General features: G+C 46.9%; 1 protein-coding gene across 2 annotated transcripts in view; it reads left to right on the forward strand.

Moving 5' to 3' along the window:
• The window catches only part of Samd4b (sterile alpha motif domain containing 4B), a 38,621-nt gene that overhangs the window by 11,043 nt on the left and 10,930 nt on the right, over window positions 1–16,648 (forward strand). For both annotated transcript variants that reach the window (XM_008853958.3, XM_008853959.3), the window contains 2 exons: window positions 3,923–4,324; window positions 13,760–14,230. In XM_008853958.3, the coding sequence (XP_008852180.1) occupies window positions 4,129–4,324; window positions 13,760–14,230 (667 nt within the window). In that variant the 5' untranslated portion in view covers window positions 3,923–4,128. The remainder of the gene's footprint in view (window positions 1–3,922; window positions 4,325–13,759; window positions 14,231–16,648) is intronic.

Genomic DNA, 16,648 nt, shown 5'->3' on the forward strand with positions numbered 1-16,648 from the left:
AAATTCTTCCTTATGTTGAAGCAGCTGTTGCCTCCTTGGGACAGAAAGCCATGGAATGCTGGATCTGTGAAGGAAACTTGATTTTTTTTTTTGGCCTTTTTGAGACAGGGTCTCCCTGTAGCCCCAGCTGTCCTGGAACTCACTATGTAGATCAGGCTGGACTTGAACACACAGAGGTCCGCCTGCCTCTGCCTCCCGAGTGCTGGGATCAAAGGCGTTCGCCACCACACCCGGCAGAAACTGATTTTTTGGAGGCACACAAGCTACCACTCATCCACCCTACAGCCAGGTTGAACATTGGTAATTAATCACAGTACTCTTTCTCACTAAGCCAGGAAGTAGAAGCCTTACTTTTTAAAATTCTTTTTTAGAATTACAGAAATAACATGTTCACTTGCATCTAGTAAAATAGTATTTTTATAGTGTCACTAATTCTTTTGTCTCTCCAAAGTAACCGGTCTCAGCAGCTTAGAGTTCATCTTCCACGTTAAAACAAAAATGACATGTCCTGGAACTCACTATGTAGATCAGGCTGGACTTGAACACACAGAGGTCCGCCTGCCTCTGCCTCCCGAGTGCTGGGATCAAAGGCGTTCGCCACCACACCCGGCAGAAACTGATTTTTTGGAGGCACACAAGCTACCACTCATCCACCCTACAGCCAGGTTGAACATTGGTAATTAATCACAGTACTCTTTCTCACTAAGCCAGGAAGTAGAAGCCTTACTTTTTAAAATTCTTTTTTAGAATTACAGAAATAACATGTTCACTTGCATCTAGTAAAATAGTATTTTTATAGTGTCACTAATTCTTTTGTCTCTCCAAAGTAACCGGTCTCAGCAGCTTAGAGTTCATCTTCCACGTTAAAACAAAAATGACACATTGTACCTAGTACTATATGTGCTTAGTTTTGTTTTCTGAGACAGGATCTTATTTTGTAGCCTAGGTTGACTTGGAACTCATGGCAGTTCTCCTGCCCCTACCTCCTAGGTGCTAGGGTTACAGAAGGCACCATTTCTACTAGTGCTATGTATCTTCTGCTGTTCCTGCACATTAGATACATAACCCCATCTTTTCAAAGTCAAGCTTTTCTCTCTTTTTTTATAGTTATACAGTGTAGCAGTATTTGCCTCAGTTTTTTAAGCATGTGCTTCTTTTCTTAACATCTCTCATAATGTTCCACGAAGCAACTCCCAGTAGTTGGAGTGAATGTGTGAGGTAAAACCTATTTGCCATGTTTGACCCAGGCCATCTTCTTATCTCAAACATGCTAGAGAAGAGAAGCAGAGGAACTCCAGCATCAACGTCAGTTGGTGGCTCTGGGAGACCTGGAAGTGACTTAGTATTTCCCATAGCCTGTGTTGGTTCTCTGCTCAGGAGTCCTCTTCTATATGCCATGTCTTGACTACTTGAAGGCATCCCTCAGCCATTCCCTTGAGTCTTTTCTCAGGGGAAACTTCCTTAGTGCCTTCAAATTTTTCTCTTAGGACCAGGTTTCCAAGTGTCTTTTCCATCTTATGGTCCATGGCTTCTCTCATCATTCCCCCCAGGACTCTACAAATCCCAAGCGTGACTTCCACGCTTACCTTCTTTACTTGTTCATTTAACAGACGTTGATCCAGGCATGGTGGTGCACACCTGCTATCTCAGCAGTCAGAAGTCTAAGGCAAGGAGGATTATGAGTTCAGGCCAGCCTGGGCCACAAAAAAAGACCCTGTCTTGACCCTGCCCCACCCATTGGTTTTGTTTTCTGTAACAGCTTCTGGGCCAGAGATGGCCCAGTGTGTAAAGGTGCTTTCCACCAAGCCTGACCCCTGCCTAAGTTTGGTCCCTAGGACCCACATGGTGGAAAGAGATCCTCTGACCTCTATTTGCATACACAGCACGTTCTCTCTCTCTCCCCTCTCTAAATGTAATAAAAATTAAACTAAAAAAAAAAAAACAAAAAAAACCTGTGTGCCAGGTCCCAGGCTCAGACTGACTGCATGGCTTGCATGTTGGTGAGAAGAAAAACACAAAATATGATGGTATCTCAGAGTGCCATATTATAAAGAAATGAAACCACACTAATACTTGAGTGACCACAGGAGCGTGTCCTTAAATAATGGTGTCAGGGAGACTCTGAGCAAGTGACATTGTGCTGAGACCCTGGTAACAAATAGGAGCTAGCCTGTAGGGAAAGAGGAGTCCAGTGAACAAGAAGGAACTTGCTACATCATGAGGTTGGAGAGACCACAGAAGGCATGCAGGGCACTTTGGCCAACGTAAATTGGGATTTAGATTAGACTTTATTGAAATGCAGTAGGAAGTCATTGAAGGACTTTAAGAAGGTGACATCTGATTTCTCTAAAAAGATTGGTGGGAAGGGAGCTAGAGAGATGGCTCAGCAGTTACAAGCATTTACTGCTCTTGCAGAGGACCCAGGTTCAGTTCCCAGCACCCACATGGTGGCTAACAGCCATCTGTGCCAGGAGATCCATGCTCTCTTCTGTCCTCCATGGGCATCAGACACTTACATGGTACACATACATAAGACACTCATATCTAAAATTAAATCTTTTAAAAAATATCAATGGGAGGCCTGTTTAACTTGGAACAGAGTTTCATTTCCCTTCATACCTTTCCCGCACTTATATTCAAAGAGATTGGCAGTTAACCAGTTCTGTTTTGAGGTTCCACAGGGGACCTGCAGGGCAACTCAGGCTTTGCCACGTGTGCCGTAGAGTTCTCCCCCAGCAAGTGCATAGAAGTTCAAGGAGATGGAAGTTGCTTCCTAAGTCCTCACCTGGTAGGGTCAGTGGGTCTCTTGTGTAGAGTTCTCAGTTCTTTGACAGTTTGAAGCAGGTAGAACCAAGGGCACTTGGTTCAGGAGGGACAGATGAAGGGGATGTCAAAGGGAGGCACTTAGAGAAAAGTTTCAGAATAGTGTCTAAAAACCAGTCAACTGAAGAACAACTGGGCCTGCTGTTTGCCCGGTTCAAACAACTTCTGTGTAGTTCCTGCTTATGAGAGGAATTTGGACACTTTTGCTTGAGTGTCTTTGCTTTTTAATCTGTCCCTTTCCCCTCAGGTTGGCATTCTGTTGGCTCAGATGACAAGCTGGCGTTCTGGAAATCAAGGGGACTTCCAACCCAGAGACTTGGGCCTGTAGCTGACTTAAAGGAAATGAAGAGGAAGGCCAGGAGGGATTTACCTCTTAGTAGAGAGGCAAGATCTTAGAGATCTTAGCGCTCAGAGCTGAACCTATTCCAGAATAGGAGAGCTGGTTTGAAGAAGTCAGTCCAGAGAACCCTCTCAAGGACCACCGCTAAGGGCCCCTCGTGTTGCTCTTTAAACAGTCCTGTCTGTGGTAGTGCCCAAGGGCTAGCAAGTACCCAGCCAGTCAGTGACCAGATAGGTATCTGCTGTCAGCATCTGCTAGCTGCATACCCGGGGTCACCACCCCACCATCCACCCTGCAGCGAGTTTTGTGGATTTTAGCTTGAAGTAATTAAGGAGACTGCAGGGTCCTTTCTGCAGGTGAGCACTCTGTCCAGCTCTAAGAAGAGGTGGCCAGAGACTAGCAAGGTCAAGAGATGTGTACTGGGGCACATGTGTGCTTAGTCATGTCACCTTGAGCCAGACCTTCAAAATTAAGATCTTTTCCCATAATGTGTAACCTCTTACTTCCTGTTTCTGACAACCTTTTCAACTCATTCTCTGCTTTGATCCCATCTTCTTTCTCTGACAGGCAGGTGTGAGGGGCATCCTCTTTTCCTTAGACTCTGGAGCTGGTCTTGGGGTGCCAGTCATGCCTTTTCTCTGAATCTGCTGTTGGCCTCATCTTTCTCCCAGAGGCAGGAAGAGCCCCCCCACTTGACCATGTGCATTGTGACTATTTCAGCCCCTTCATTCTCTCTGACTCCTTTGCTTTCTTTTCCAGGAACCTGGAGAGGTGTGGCTGGACCAAGACCTCCCCTGATGTAAGCAGGCTCCATCCTCCCCCTACCACCCATTGCCACCACGTCAGGGGACGGCCTCAAGCCCTGGCCCTCAGAGGAGAGGTAACAGGAGCCCAGAACCGAGACCATGTGACGGCGCTGGCCCTTGCCACCGCCGTCCCCCCACCCTGGCCCCAGGCCTGGCACCATGATGTTCCGAGACCAAGTGGGCATCCTCGCTGGCTGGTTCAAGGGCTGGAATGAATGTGAGCAGACAGTGGCCCTGCTGTCACTTCTGAAGCGGGTTACCCGTACCCAAGCCCGCTTTCTGCAGCTCTGCCTGGAACACTCATTGGCAGACTGCAGTGACATCCAGCTGCTGGAGTCAGAGGCCAACAGCGCTGGTGAGTCTACCCTAGAGACAGGAGTGCTGCTCCGGGGAGAGTTAGAGCAGGTACCAGAGGCCAGCCAGCATTGGTGCTGAGAAATGTGAGCTCTGCTCGTCGGGTCTCCTGGGTAATGTAGTCAGATACTCTCAGGTGTGAAATGGGAACTCCCAAGAGGAAGGGCAATGTAAACTGGAAACTGCCCATAACAGAGGAAGGATCACGTTGGGTTACTTACGTGGGCTGCTAAAAGGAACAGACTAAATTCATTGCATGAAGAAGGGAATAGAAGGTGAGCTGTGATTTGTTTTTCAAACTCTGGAACATCAGAGCTGGGAGAGAGTTTCAGAAATATTCTGAAACCCATAAGCTATCCTATACATTTCCAGAAGTAGATTAGACTCAAGGCATAAATATCTTCTAGAGAGTATTGTTGAATATAGATGTAGTCCTTCATACCAGGACTCAGCTGAGAAGCGCTCTGTCCCGAGGTGGTGTTGGAATAAACCAGACTTGTATAGAACCTGTTCCTAGAGCCTAGGAATAAACAGGAGGTAGTCCAGAGAACCTGCTCAAGGACCACTGCTAAAACTTCTGTCTGTGGCCTTCTGGGCCTTGACTAGGTTGGGTACAGAGCTGCTGACTCCAGTGATAGGTGGAAGATGGAGGCCGACAAGAGGGAGGGTGTGGATACTCAGAAGCTAGCTGGATAGGGGGCTGAGGGGCTCCTTGCAGAGTTTGTCCAATTTAGTGGCCCTTGTTCTTCCCACCTTCATCTTCAACAGTTCCCATGGAGTCCTTGCATGCCAAGTACTCTTAACTTGTGTCTGTAGCTCTGAAAGCAGTGTCTTTGGTGGCTCTTGAGTCAGATTACCTGGGCTGAAATCATACTTGTCATTTGCCATGTAACCAAATAATTTAGCCTCTCTATGCCTCAATTTCCACATCTTAAAGTCAAGATGATAATTACATCTATGTTTAAGGTACTTACGAGGAGTCAGTGAGTTAATGCAGGTGGAGTTCTTCAGTAGTGCCTGGCAAGCGTAAATACCCAGTAGTGTTGGTGGTTTTTTATTGTCAGTAACTCAGGTAGTCCTCACAACCACCCTGTGAGATTGGCAGTATTACTGTCTCATTTTAGAATAAGAAAGCAGCATGGGTTTCTAAGATTGGAGTTAGGGGCGCTACTGAGCTTCCTGGCCTTCATTCTCTCCAGGCCCACTCAGCAACACCTTTAATCACACTGAATTGGATGTACAGGTTGCAGAAGCACCATGGCTGCAGCAGACGATAGTTCCATTGATCATGAGTTACACTGGCCTAGTTCTTGGTCTGGCAGACAAAGAACAGTCAGAGCTCTACTCAGCTGCTGCAGCTCAGCTCCGCTGTTCTTGGCCTTGCCAGGCTCCCCATCAGGGAGGGCCCCCTGTTCCAGCACCCAGATGGAGCTCTGTGGTCTGACTTGTCCCTCCCTACGGGGAGGGCCCCCCTTGGGACAGTCCTGTGTTTTACACAGCTCCATCAAACCCCTCTACTACCTCATCCTGATCAGGCATTAGGTAATTTCTGGATGCCAGCCTTGGCTGTTTATCAGGATTGACAGCGGTGCTTGTTGCTGTGGATTTATTAGAGCACTTTTTGGTTTTTAGAATTGATGAAATCAAACCATTCAAAAGCTAAAAGTGGAGTCTCTTTTCCTAATTCTCATGTTCCTGACTTAAGTTTGTAAGAAGAAGTCTGTGCACATATGAGCACATACATATCTCCTAGCTTTGTCATGTTTTGATTGTTCTAACATATATAGCCAAATATGCATATTAGTTCATTTGCTTTTTTTCTACTTATACAATAATCTGAATAGCGTTCCATATTCAACACATACACACCGCCATTGATGGCTGCATAGTAAGGCAAGGTCACCTTTAGGGAACCCTACTTGTCTACTCAACAGTGCTTTATCTGTTTTTTTGTTTTTGATTTTATTTTCTCTTTTTTACAGTTTTTTGAGACAGGACTCTTACTATAGCCCAGGCTACCCTCAGGATTGCAGTGCAGTGATCCTGCTGCCTCAGCTTCCTCAGTGTTGGGATTACAGGCATGAGCCACCATGCCCAGCAGTGCTTTATCATGCTTAATCCTCACAACATCTAAGAAAGGCCTATTTTACAGGTTGGGAAATTAAGTGACTTACCCTGGGTCACAGAATTGGCTAGAGATAGGCTTCAATTTTGACTTGAGAGGAGTCAACCAGTAGCTCCCTCAGCCATATGGCACATTTGGTCTTGTTCTTCTGGTGCTGAAATAAGGACCTTTTAAGCATCCCTGGATGAATTCGTAGAAGTCTGCGTAACCCCTAGTTTGGAGGTACCTATTTCTGAAGTATTTATTTTCATCACATTGCCCATAAAAACATGCTATATGAAAAAGTGGACCTCTTGGGGCTGGAGTGATGGCTCAGTGGTTAAAAACACTGGCTGTTCGCTCAGAAAACCCAGGTTCAAATCCCAACACCCACATGGTGACTAACAACCATCCGTAACTCCAGTTCAGGAGATCTGACACCCTCTCCTGTCTTCCGTGGGCATTGCGTGACACAGTACACTTAACACATGTGCAGACATAACACTCATACACATAAAATTAAAATTTTTAAATTAAAAAACAGAAGTGGACCTTGAAGAGAAGAGAGTCTGAGTGTGGTGGCGCATGCCTTTGATCTTAGGGGAGGCAGAGGTAGGCAGATCTCTGAATTCAAGACCAGCCTGGTCTACATAGAATTTTATGTCAGCCAGAGCCACACAGTGAAATCCTGTCTCTAAAAAAGAAAAGTTCTTCCTGTACCGTTACCTCAGTATGTCTTATGTTGAGAAGAAGTTTTATATGAAGCTGGCACTTGGATGGGCAGAGCAGTGAGAAAAACAATGAGGGAAGAAAGGGAAGGCCATGTCTCTTCATGGTGAGCAGGAAGGGTGACTGCCAGGATTGTAGCAAAGCATGACTTGAAGGAAGTGGTCATAGTAGTCTGTAGGGCCTTGAATGTTTCTTCCTAATGACATGAGGACTTTTAAGACTAAGGAGGTAGCATCTCCTGTCAGTTCTACCCTTAGGTAAAATCCCCCACATTTCTGCTTAGTTCTCTTAGAACTGGAATCTGGCCCTGGGAAGAACTGTCTGTCCTCTGACATTTCTCTTTGCTCATTGTCACTCTTCATTCTTTGTGTTTCCCATACTTGTATTAGAATCACAAGGGGAGGAGTCAGAATGACTTAAAAAAATCCAGATTCCTGTCTTGATCCCCTCAGACACAGTGAGAGGCCGGACAGACCCCTGGTTCTTCCAAGGACTAGGCACTGTTACAGAAAATGTCCTGCTGCTCCATCTACTTGTCTTGGAACAGCAGACACATGAGGCTTCTGTATCCAGCTCTACCCCTCTTTGGCTATGAGTAAATATTTCAAAATGGGCATAGCCATTCTAAGCACACTTCTCTCTTTGTGCCCAGCACATTGTAGAGCAGTAGTTCTTAGTATATAATGCATGATGGGGTACATCAATGTAGAGATTGCCTAACAAATGTGAGGCCTTGAGTCCTTCCCCAGCACCACCAAAAATTAGAATGAAATCTAATGAGTTACCCTCTTCAGATTTATCCTCTTCAGAAAGATGCATGTTTACTCCCTCAGCCAAGTAGTGAGTTCAGCTGGCCCACTAGTCCCCAATTAAGAGGTACCTTTTCCAGGGACTGGAGTTCATCTGCGTCTCTTGAGATCCCTTCAAGTCAGGAGGTCTGAGCAGTGAGACAGAAGCCCTGTGTTTTCTGGGTTTCATGTCTGTTTCATACAACCAATTTGACTGCTTTCTCCAGTTCTCAGAGAGACCCTGGGTTTATGTCAGTGCTGCCCACCTGTCTATCTTAACAGGATAGGGAGCACAGAGAAACAGAATCAAGTGTGTGCTAGTCCTGTGACAGTCCTCCAGAGACTTTCTAAAAATAATCTGAGGCATAGTCCTCTTTTCAGCTTTAATGCTCCCTGGTTGGCTCCTGTGTGCACCCATTGGAGAAGCACTGGTCTTGATGCTGGTGCTGATTCTGGGTGTGTCCTGAGAGGTGGTGAGGGAACTGTCCTGTGATTTACCTGAAGTGGGGAGCAGGGGCTTACTGCTGTGGAAGGGGGCTTGTGCCCAGGCCAGGCAGCCAGCGTGGGTTTTAAGGAAGCAGAACCTGAGGCAACATCCAAGACCAGAAACAAAAGCAGGACTCTAGGTTCCTGAGCATAGAAAGGGAAGCCCCGGGTTTCCTCTTGTCATCATCCCTGCTCCTCCCAGTCCCGTCTTTCCTGCCGTTTGGAGTTCTAACAGTAATTTAGACCCTCTGTTTCCCACTGATTCTACCTTGGACCAGAAGGGTGGTCCCATGGACTGGAGGGAGGCGATGGATCCAGATGGCCCAGATCCCCTTCCCTCCCTCACCCTATGGCTTCCTGGGCTATATTTCCTGTGTTTCTTCCCACCTCCAGTCTTCTGCGTTAGTTGCTGTATCTAGCAGATTTAGGCCTCTCCCTCTCTAGCTCTCTGGTCTGGGTGGGGAAACTGAGGTCAGGAGGGGGCCATGGCAAGTGAATCACCAGAGTTTATCCCCTGATGCCTCCACCCTTCCCTTTCAGGCTGTACTGACACAGTTCATCAAACAAAAATGTGAGCCCCTGGCTCTCCCCCATGTCTGTGTGATCTGGGATGAGGCAGAGAAGGGCATGTCTGGAGTAGAACCCCAGCTCCTCTGACTAGTGCCAGAGGCCTCTGTGATTGTTGCTGCAGCCCAGCACATAAAAATGGGTTTGCTTTTATGACAGTCTCAAAGATATATTGTCTCCTGTGATTTGCCAGGACCCAGGGTCATGACCTACTTAGCTCTAGTCACCTGGCCAGCCCTACCCTATAGCAGTTGTGCTAAGGAGGATACTCAGACATAGTCTCCGTCATCCTCTCCATGCTCCAGGCTACAGCTCAACTCAGCAAGCAGCCTCTGGCATTACAGTATTCTCCAGCCCCCGCCTCCGCCCACCTCCAGAATTTCATGACTGCAGTGTGCCTCTAACTCCAAGGAACCAGAGATGTGTCTGGTTTTGGTAAATAACTGCAAAATTCCCCACCCTTGTTGGGAATCTCAAGGGGGAGTCCCACATGTGCTCTGCTAAATGAGCCCCTTGCTCCTACATCCCTGATAAAGCCTGGCTCCAGATTTCCAACCAGAAATGGTGACAGAATTCATGTGCTGAGTATTTACACATGCCGGGTGCTTTGGAAGGATGTATGATTCTCTACAGTCCTGTGACTTCAGGGCTTTTACAGCCTCTGCAGAGACAAGTGATCAAGGCTCAGAGAATGTAAAGGACTGGCCCACAATTGCAATTCACTGGGTCACAGAGCTAGAGGTAGTGTGAACCCAGGCAGGTTTTCCTGTTGAACCTACAGGATATGCTCTGCTAGGACTTGAGACAGTGACTGAATTTGGGGGATCCCAGAAAGGGCACATTATGCAAGCATAGACACCAGTACCTTCCAGCAGACCATCTGGATTCAGTTGTACAGGTATTCAGTAGGCCCCTGCTGTGCCTTAGCTCTGGGCCAGGCATTTCTGGTCTGGGCAGGAAACAAGAAGTTCCATCCCCACCCGTCATCTGCAGCCCCAGCTGGGCTCACCCTAAGGGGCCTGAGGTTGCACACATTCCTTGGACTCATTCCAGTTCTCATTGATATTTCCCAGTCCTGGGAGGCCCGCCCTTCCTACCACCACTGCTTAAGACACATGAACACACATTTCTCCCAGGGTCAGCCTCCATTCGTCCAAAACTACTCTCTTCTTTCTGGGCAGTAGAACAAGGTCCTCCATTGAGCCGAACCCTTGAAGCTGTTCTGTCACATCCCCTGGCAGTACCAGAGGAGAAGCTGCATCTCTTAGCCCTGGGGTCCTGGCAGTACCCTGGGGGTGGGGGAAGGCTTAGACAAGGCTTCTCTCTGTCCCTCAGATGCCTCTGGCTACCCTGCAAGGCCTAAACAACAGTGATTGAGAACATAGGGTAGGGATGAAGGGACAGCTGACAGCAGGAGGAAAAGGGAGAAAAATACCCATCACTGAGCCACGTCCTAGGTACTTACTACTCTGTCCACTTTTCACTGTATCACTGCCTAAATCTCAGCAGCCCTGTAATCTAGTCACAGAGAGGAAGCATATTCCCATGACAGCTTCAAGGCCCTTGACTTTGGCCTTAATATTACTATATTTCAAGCCAGGTATGGTGGGGCATGCCTTTAATCCCAGCACAATGGAGGCAGAAGCAGGCAGGTTTCTGTAAGATCAGGGTCAGCCTGATCTACATAGCAAGTTCCAGGCCAGCTGGGGCTACAAGGGAGACCCTGACTCAAAAAAGAAAAAAAACAAAAACAAGAGGGTATTGCTAAGAAGTTTCCACATGACCCAGTGCTAGATAAGGGTAGGAGGACTGGAAAGAAGCTTCCTGACTTCTGGAAGGGTTGTCTCAGGAAGGATCTTTTAAGTGTTGAGATGTTCTGAGGAACAGTTTTATGGTCTTGGAGAGGTGTTCAAATGAAGACAGATGAGGAGGCAGTTTCCTGGCCCTGAGTGACAGGTGCAGAGGGAAAGGAAGAGGAGACTAAGAGAATTATTAGCATTGGAGAGACAGAAAGTCATGGTGAAAGTTTCTTGCATTGTATCAGCAGACATGCAGCTTAGTTCTGGGCTTTGTGGCTTGATGGCTCTGTCACTTCATCTTCTCAAATCTTACTATTTTCCAGGATGGAAATACTAAAGTGGTTATGTGAGGATAAAAACCCATCATGTTCTTAGCACAGTATGTGGCACATAGATGCTCCAGAAGCGTTATCCGTCACTGTTCATTACTAGGAGTATTCCATTCTAGTTTTGACCAGTGCTACAGTCATAAAATGAGTTGATGGTTCTGAGTGGATGAATTCCTGAGCACTTAACAGGAGTTCTCCAGGACGTGAAGAGCAGAGAGATGTAGCTCAAGCAAATGTACAGTTTACATAGAAGTTGAGAGTTGTGTGATTCATTCCAGGGCTACACATTTAAGTAAAATCAAAGACAGATGTGAATTCCAGACTGCAGATTTCTGAACTGGTCATTAGAAAGAAAAACACTTTTCTAGTCTCTGTCCATCCTGCGTTATGGATAGAGATCCTTAAGACCTAAGAAACTTGAGTTGGAAGGCCCTCAGATAATGCACATGTTTTTCTTTTTCTTTTGTATATGAGTGCTTTGCCTCCATGTATATAAGTGCACTGTGTATATGCAGTGCCCATGGAGGCTAGAAGAGGGCATTGAATCCCCAGGAACTGAAGTTAACAGATAATTGTTGGGTGCTATGTAGTACTAGTAATAGTAAAACACTGGTGTTTTCCTGAGGACTGACCTTATGCTGCGTTCTCAATTCCTAGCAGCCATGTTAGGTTCATTTACAGATAAAGAAGAGCTCAGGCTGATAAATCTGAATACTTAGGAGGCTAAGGCAAATGGATTGAGAGTTTGAATGAAGCTAGCCTGAGTTACATAGTGAGACCCTATCTCAAAGAAAAGAAAAAAAAGACATCGAATTTGGAGTTCGCTTTCAGTAGTACATATGCTAAAATTGGAATGATACAGATGATATTCAGATTCATGTTCTATGTTTTTTTGTAGGTCATAAAAACTAAGCTGGGCTGGCAAACGTTCATGGTTCAGTGGGTAAAGGCACTTGCTGGCAAGACTGATGCCCTAAGCTCAATCCCTGGGACCCACATGGTAGAAGGAGACAATTGACTCCTACAAGTTGGCCTCTGACCTCCATGTGCATGCTAACACATGGCACACATGCACAATAATTAAACAGCTTGGGCCTGATGGTGCTGGTTTGTAATGTCAGCTACTTGAGATAGCAAGACAGTTTCAATTTCTCTGTGGGTTGCAGTTCAGGGCTAGCCTGGACCACTTAGGTCCTGTTTGAAAAAGTGAGAAGGCTGGGTATTGTAGCTCTATGGTAGAGTGCTCGCCTAGCATGCTCAGTGAGGTCCTAGGCTCAGTCCCCAGGGGTGAGAGGAGGAAGGAAAGACAGGACCAAGATACAGGATTTAAAATAGAAGAAAAGAGGTTATTGCAGTGGGATCCTTGAATCTCAGCCTTAATGTGAAAGCCTTTATGAATATAGCATGTAGAGAGCCCCAAAGAAGATGGAGTACCCTGAGCTGAATCTTTAACTAGAAGAATAGGAAATGTGGAGTGTCTTAGAAATGAAGATAGTGTTGGGCTGTGAGTTCTTGGTCTTAGTGCAAGTTGTCAGAGTAAACTGGGAAGGAGCTGATGTAATTTTAAATGTGATTTAGGAAGATAAACTTACCTGTGTATAGAAAATGGATTAGAGATGGTCACTTACAGGCAGAGAGACAAGCAATCCCTTACTGTGTCCTGGGTTCTAGCCCACTTTTCATTGTTAGCTCATTGACTCTCAAACCAATGCTATCTCCCAAGAGTTTCAGCTAAAGAAATCAGTGTTTTGGGAAACAGATTACTATGAGTTCAAGGCCAGCCTGGGCTACATAATGAGTTCCAGGTCAGCCCAGGCTACATATAAGACTCCGCCTCCAAAAACAAAGAAAATAAATTAGTGTTTGATGAGATACAGGGTGACTTACCCAAGGTCTAACTATTAAGAATCTAGGCCATCTTGTGCAAGAGCACAGACTTGTTTTGTTTTGTTTTGTTTTACTGAGACAGGGTCTCCCTGTAGCTCCAGGTGTTCTAGAACTCACAGAGATCCACCTGCCTCCACCTCCCAAGTGATGGGATTAAAGGTGTGCCATCATCACGCCAGGCTTATTGCACACTTTTAATAACTGGATTCTAGCACCTTCCCCATTCAGGCAGGCTGTTAGGAAAAGGGGTACTGGCAGCAATGATGGCCAGGCAGGGAGAGGTGGGTATAGATAAAACAGAACAGCCTGTGGACAATAGGAGGAGCTTAAACTCCAGGGTGGCTGATTTGGGGTCTGCAGGTTTGTTGGGTTTTGTCTTGTTTTGTTTTTGAGACACGTCTTACTGTGTAATCCTAGCAGACCTGGAACTCTTATGTAGACCACACTGGTCACTGGTCTCAGACTCACAGAGATCCACCTGCCTCTGCCTCCCAATGCAGGGATTAAAGGCATGAAGCCACCACACCTGGAGTCTCTGTAGGTTTTTGAAGATAGGCGTGGTAGAACGAGGAAAAATAACTTGAGATGCAGGGAGCATGTGTTTGCTCTTAGTACTACAAAGGACAAGATCAGGGATCATAAATGAAGAAAGTAGAGGAGATGAAATGAGGGATGAGACCATGGGCTCTCGAATTTTGTGGCAGTCTCCACTCAAACTTCTGGTGCTCCCTTCTATTCCCTCTGTAGCCATCGTCAGCCAGTGGCAGCAGGAGTCCAAAGAGAAGGTGGTGTCCCTCCTGCTATCCCACCTGCCCCTGCTTCAGCCAGGCAACACGGAGGCCAAGTCGGAGTACATGAGACTGCTGCAGAAGGTGCTGGCCTACTCTATTGAGAGCAATGCCTTCATCGAGGAGAGCCGCCAGCTCCTCTCCTATGCCCTCATCCATCCAGCCACCACGCTGGAGGACCGAAACGCGCTTGCCCTCTGGCTGAGCCACCTGGAAGAACGGCTGGCTAGTGGTTTCCGCACCCGGCCTGAGCCCTCCTACCACTCACGCCAGGGCTCTGATGAGTGGGGAGGACCTGCAGAGCTAGGTCCTGGAGAGGCAGGGCCAGGCTGGCAGGATAAGCCCCCCCGAGAAAACGGACATGTGCCCTTTCACCCATCCAGCTCAGTGCCGCCCGCCATCAACAGTATTGGGAGTAACGCAAACACAGGTGAGGGGGTCTCCTAAAGTGGTCATACCTATTTGAACATGGTCTGACTAGGCTGTCTTCTTTTGCTTTGTGTCCTTGGCAAGTCCACTCACGTCTCTGGTATGTAACAGAAGCACTGCAGAGGTTGTGAACTGGCCTTCCCAGAGCTGAATCTGACTTATAGATGTGTCTCAAGAACTCAGGTTTAGTTTTATTTTTAAATAAATTGGTATATAAACTTTCCCATTAAAAATCAGATTTCCAGCCGGGTGTGGTGGCACAGAGGCAGGGAAAAAAAAATCAGATTTCCACTTGGGCATGCATGGTGTTGCACACCTTTTTTTTTTTTCAATATTTTATGTGTATGCATGTATTGCCTGCATATATGTAAGTGCTCCTGTGTCGTACAATGCCTACGGAGGTCAGAAGAGGGCGTCGGATCCCCTGGAACTGGAGTTACGGACGGTTGTTAGCTGGATTCAAACCCAGGTCTTCTGTAAGAATAGCCAGTGTTCTTAACCGCTGAACCATCTCTCCAGCCCTGGTGTTGCACACCTTTAATTCCAGCACTTGGGAGGCAGAGGCAGGCAGATCTCTGTGAGTTTGAGACCAGCTTGGTCTACATAGCAAGTTTCAGGCTGGGGCTACATAGTGAGACCCTTGTGGAAAGTCCAGAGAGCTGGCATCTCAACAGCCTATATTCCTAGTGGCTACTGAGATTCCCCTCTGTTACAATGCACCCTGCACACCAGCCCATCTTCCTGTGACCTGCCTGCCCATCTTAGCATTTCTGTTACCTACCTGCCTGGCCTCTGCATACCTCTGGTGTGAATGGATGCCATCACCTGAGTTTTCTTCTGGATCACTTGGACTTTTTATCTCTAACTCAGCTTCCAGCATTGTTTCTGAGAGATCTGTAAATTTGTCCCTATGAGACAAAGCTCATGCTGTGAAGCATCAGCAATCATAGGTGATACTGGGCTGCCCATGCTCTCGGCAGTGCTGTTTTAGATGCGATCCCAGTCAGTCCTCACAGTTACATTGTTAGTCCCATTTGACAGATGAGGACACTAGAATTCAAAGCGCTAAAGCCCCAAGGCTCAGATCTTAGCAGCCTGATGCCAGAGCTGCCTTTGACCACAGTGTTGGCCTGCCAACCTCTTGGACATGAAAGGGTTCTCAGAGCTCCAGAGGCTGGTTAAACAGGAGGAATTGGTATTAAGGTGCCTTTTTGAAATGTTAGTTGAGTTAAAACAGAATGAGACAGTGTGACTTTTTAAGCCACAGTTGAGGTTGGCATGGGGTAACAGAAAGTGAGTGGTCCCAATTTAGCCTCTGGTTGTCAGCCTCCTTCAGCAGGCACTGGCTAAAGCAAGTCAGGGAAGTTAGAGGGCTTGGAGGGCATTTCCAGTGAACTCTGGCAATCCCAGATATCTTAGACCTCATTTTCCAGCTACAGAGTTCCATGTTTCCTGGTCCAGGTTTGAAGGATACCTTAACAATGATCTGGTTAAGAAATACTGAGCACTTCGCTGGGAGTCATTTCAAGGACCAGGCAGTGTGGCTCTGGAGCTCGGACTCTGAGTACTGTATTATACTGCCTCCATCTAAAAGTGACCTGTGCGCTGACCACCCCAAATGTTCTCGGCTCTGCTGCTCAGAACCTCATCCGATTTTCTGGTTTTGCTCTTCCTTTTGGCAATACTGGGGATTTCAACCAAACTAGACAAGGGCTGGGCCCCACCCCCAGCACTCCCAACAGCTTCGAAGGACCACGCTTACGATGTGTTGGATGGGGTACGGAACAAAGAAGAGGACTGGGCATATATACAGAGGGTATTATATACAGCATGGTTGAATGTCATGGCATTGTCAAATAAGAGTGAACAGTGTGCAGCAGTTCTGTAATTTTTAAAAAATATTTAATTTTTGTGTGTGTGAGTGTATTGCCTGAATGTATGTGAGTGCACCTGTGTTGTGCAATGCCGCGGAGGTCGGAAGAGGGCTTCAGATGCCCCTGGAACTAGATGGAGTTAAGGACGGTTCATAGCTGCTATGTGGGTGCTGGGGATCGAACCCGGGTCCTCTACAAAAGCAGTCAGTGCTCTTAACCACTAAGCCATCTTTCCAGCCCCCAGTTCTGTAATTTTACGAGGGGTTGCAGTGGCACATTAGTACCCATTACTGTGCTGAGGACTCCATATGGAAATGGAAGTAGGGACCTGTCCAAGAGCACTTGAGATCAGAGGTGACCGAGTTAGGATTTGAACTCAGCTCTTAGGGCTACAGTTTGGAACCTTGAAGAATAGGATGAAGCTTTTGGATATCAGGCAGTTGCAGAAAACAGGAAACCATTAAGATATTTTTGAGTGGGAGGCATGGATTGGCCTGGGAGGGCAGGCAGGGTGGGTTTGGGGTGCTGCCAAGGACAGACCAGGG

Source organism: Nannospalax galili, unplaced genomic scaffold, assembly GCF_000622305.1.
Source record: "Nannospalax galili isolate Female #2095 unplaced genomic scaffold, S.galili_v1.0 scaffold886, whole genome shotgun sequence".
NCBI lineage: Eukaryota > Metazoa > Chordata > Mammalia > Rodentia > Spalacidae > Nannospalax > Nannospalax galili.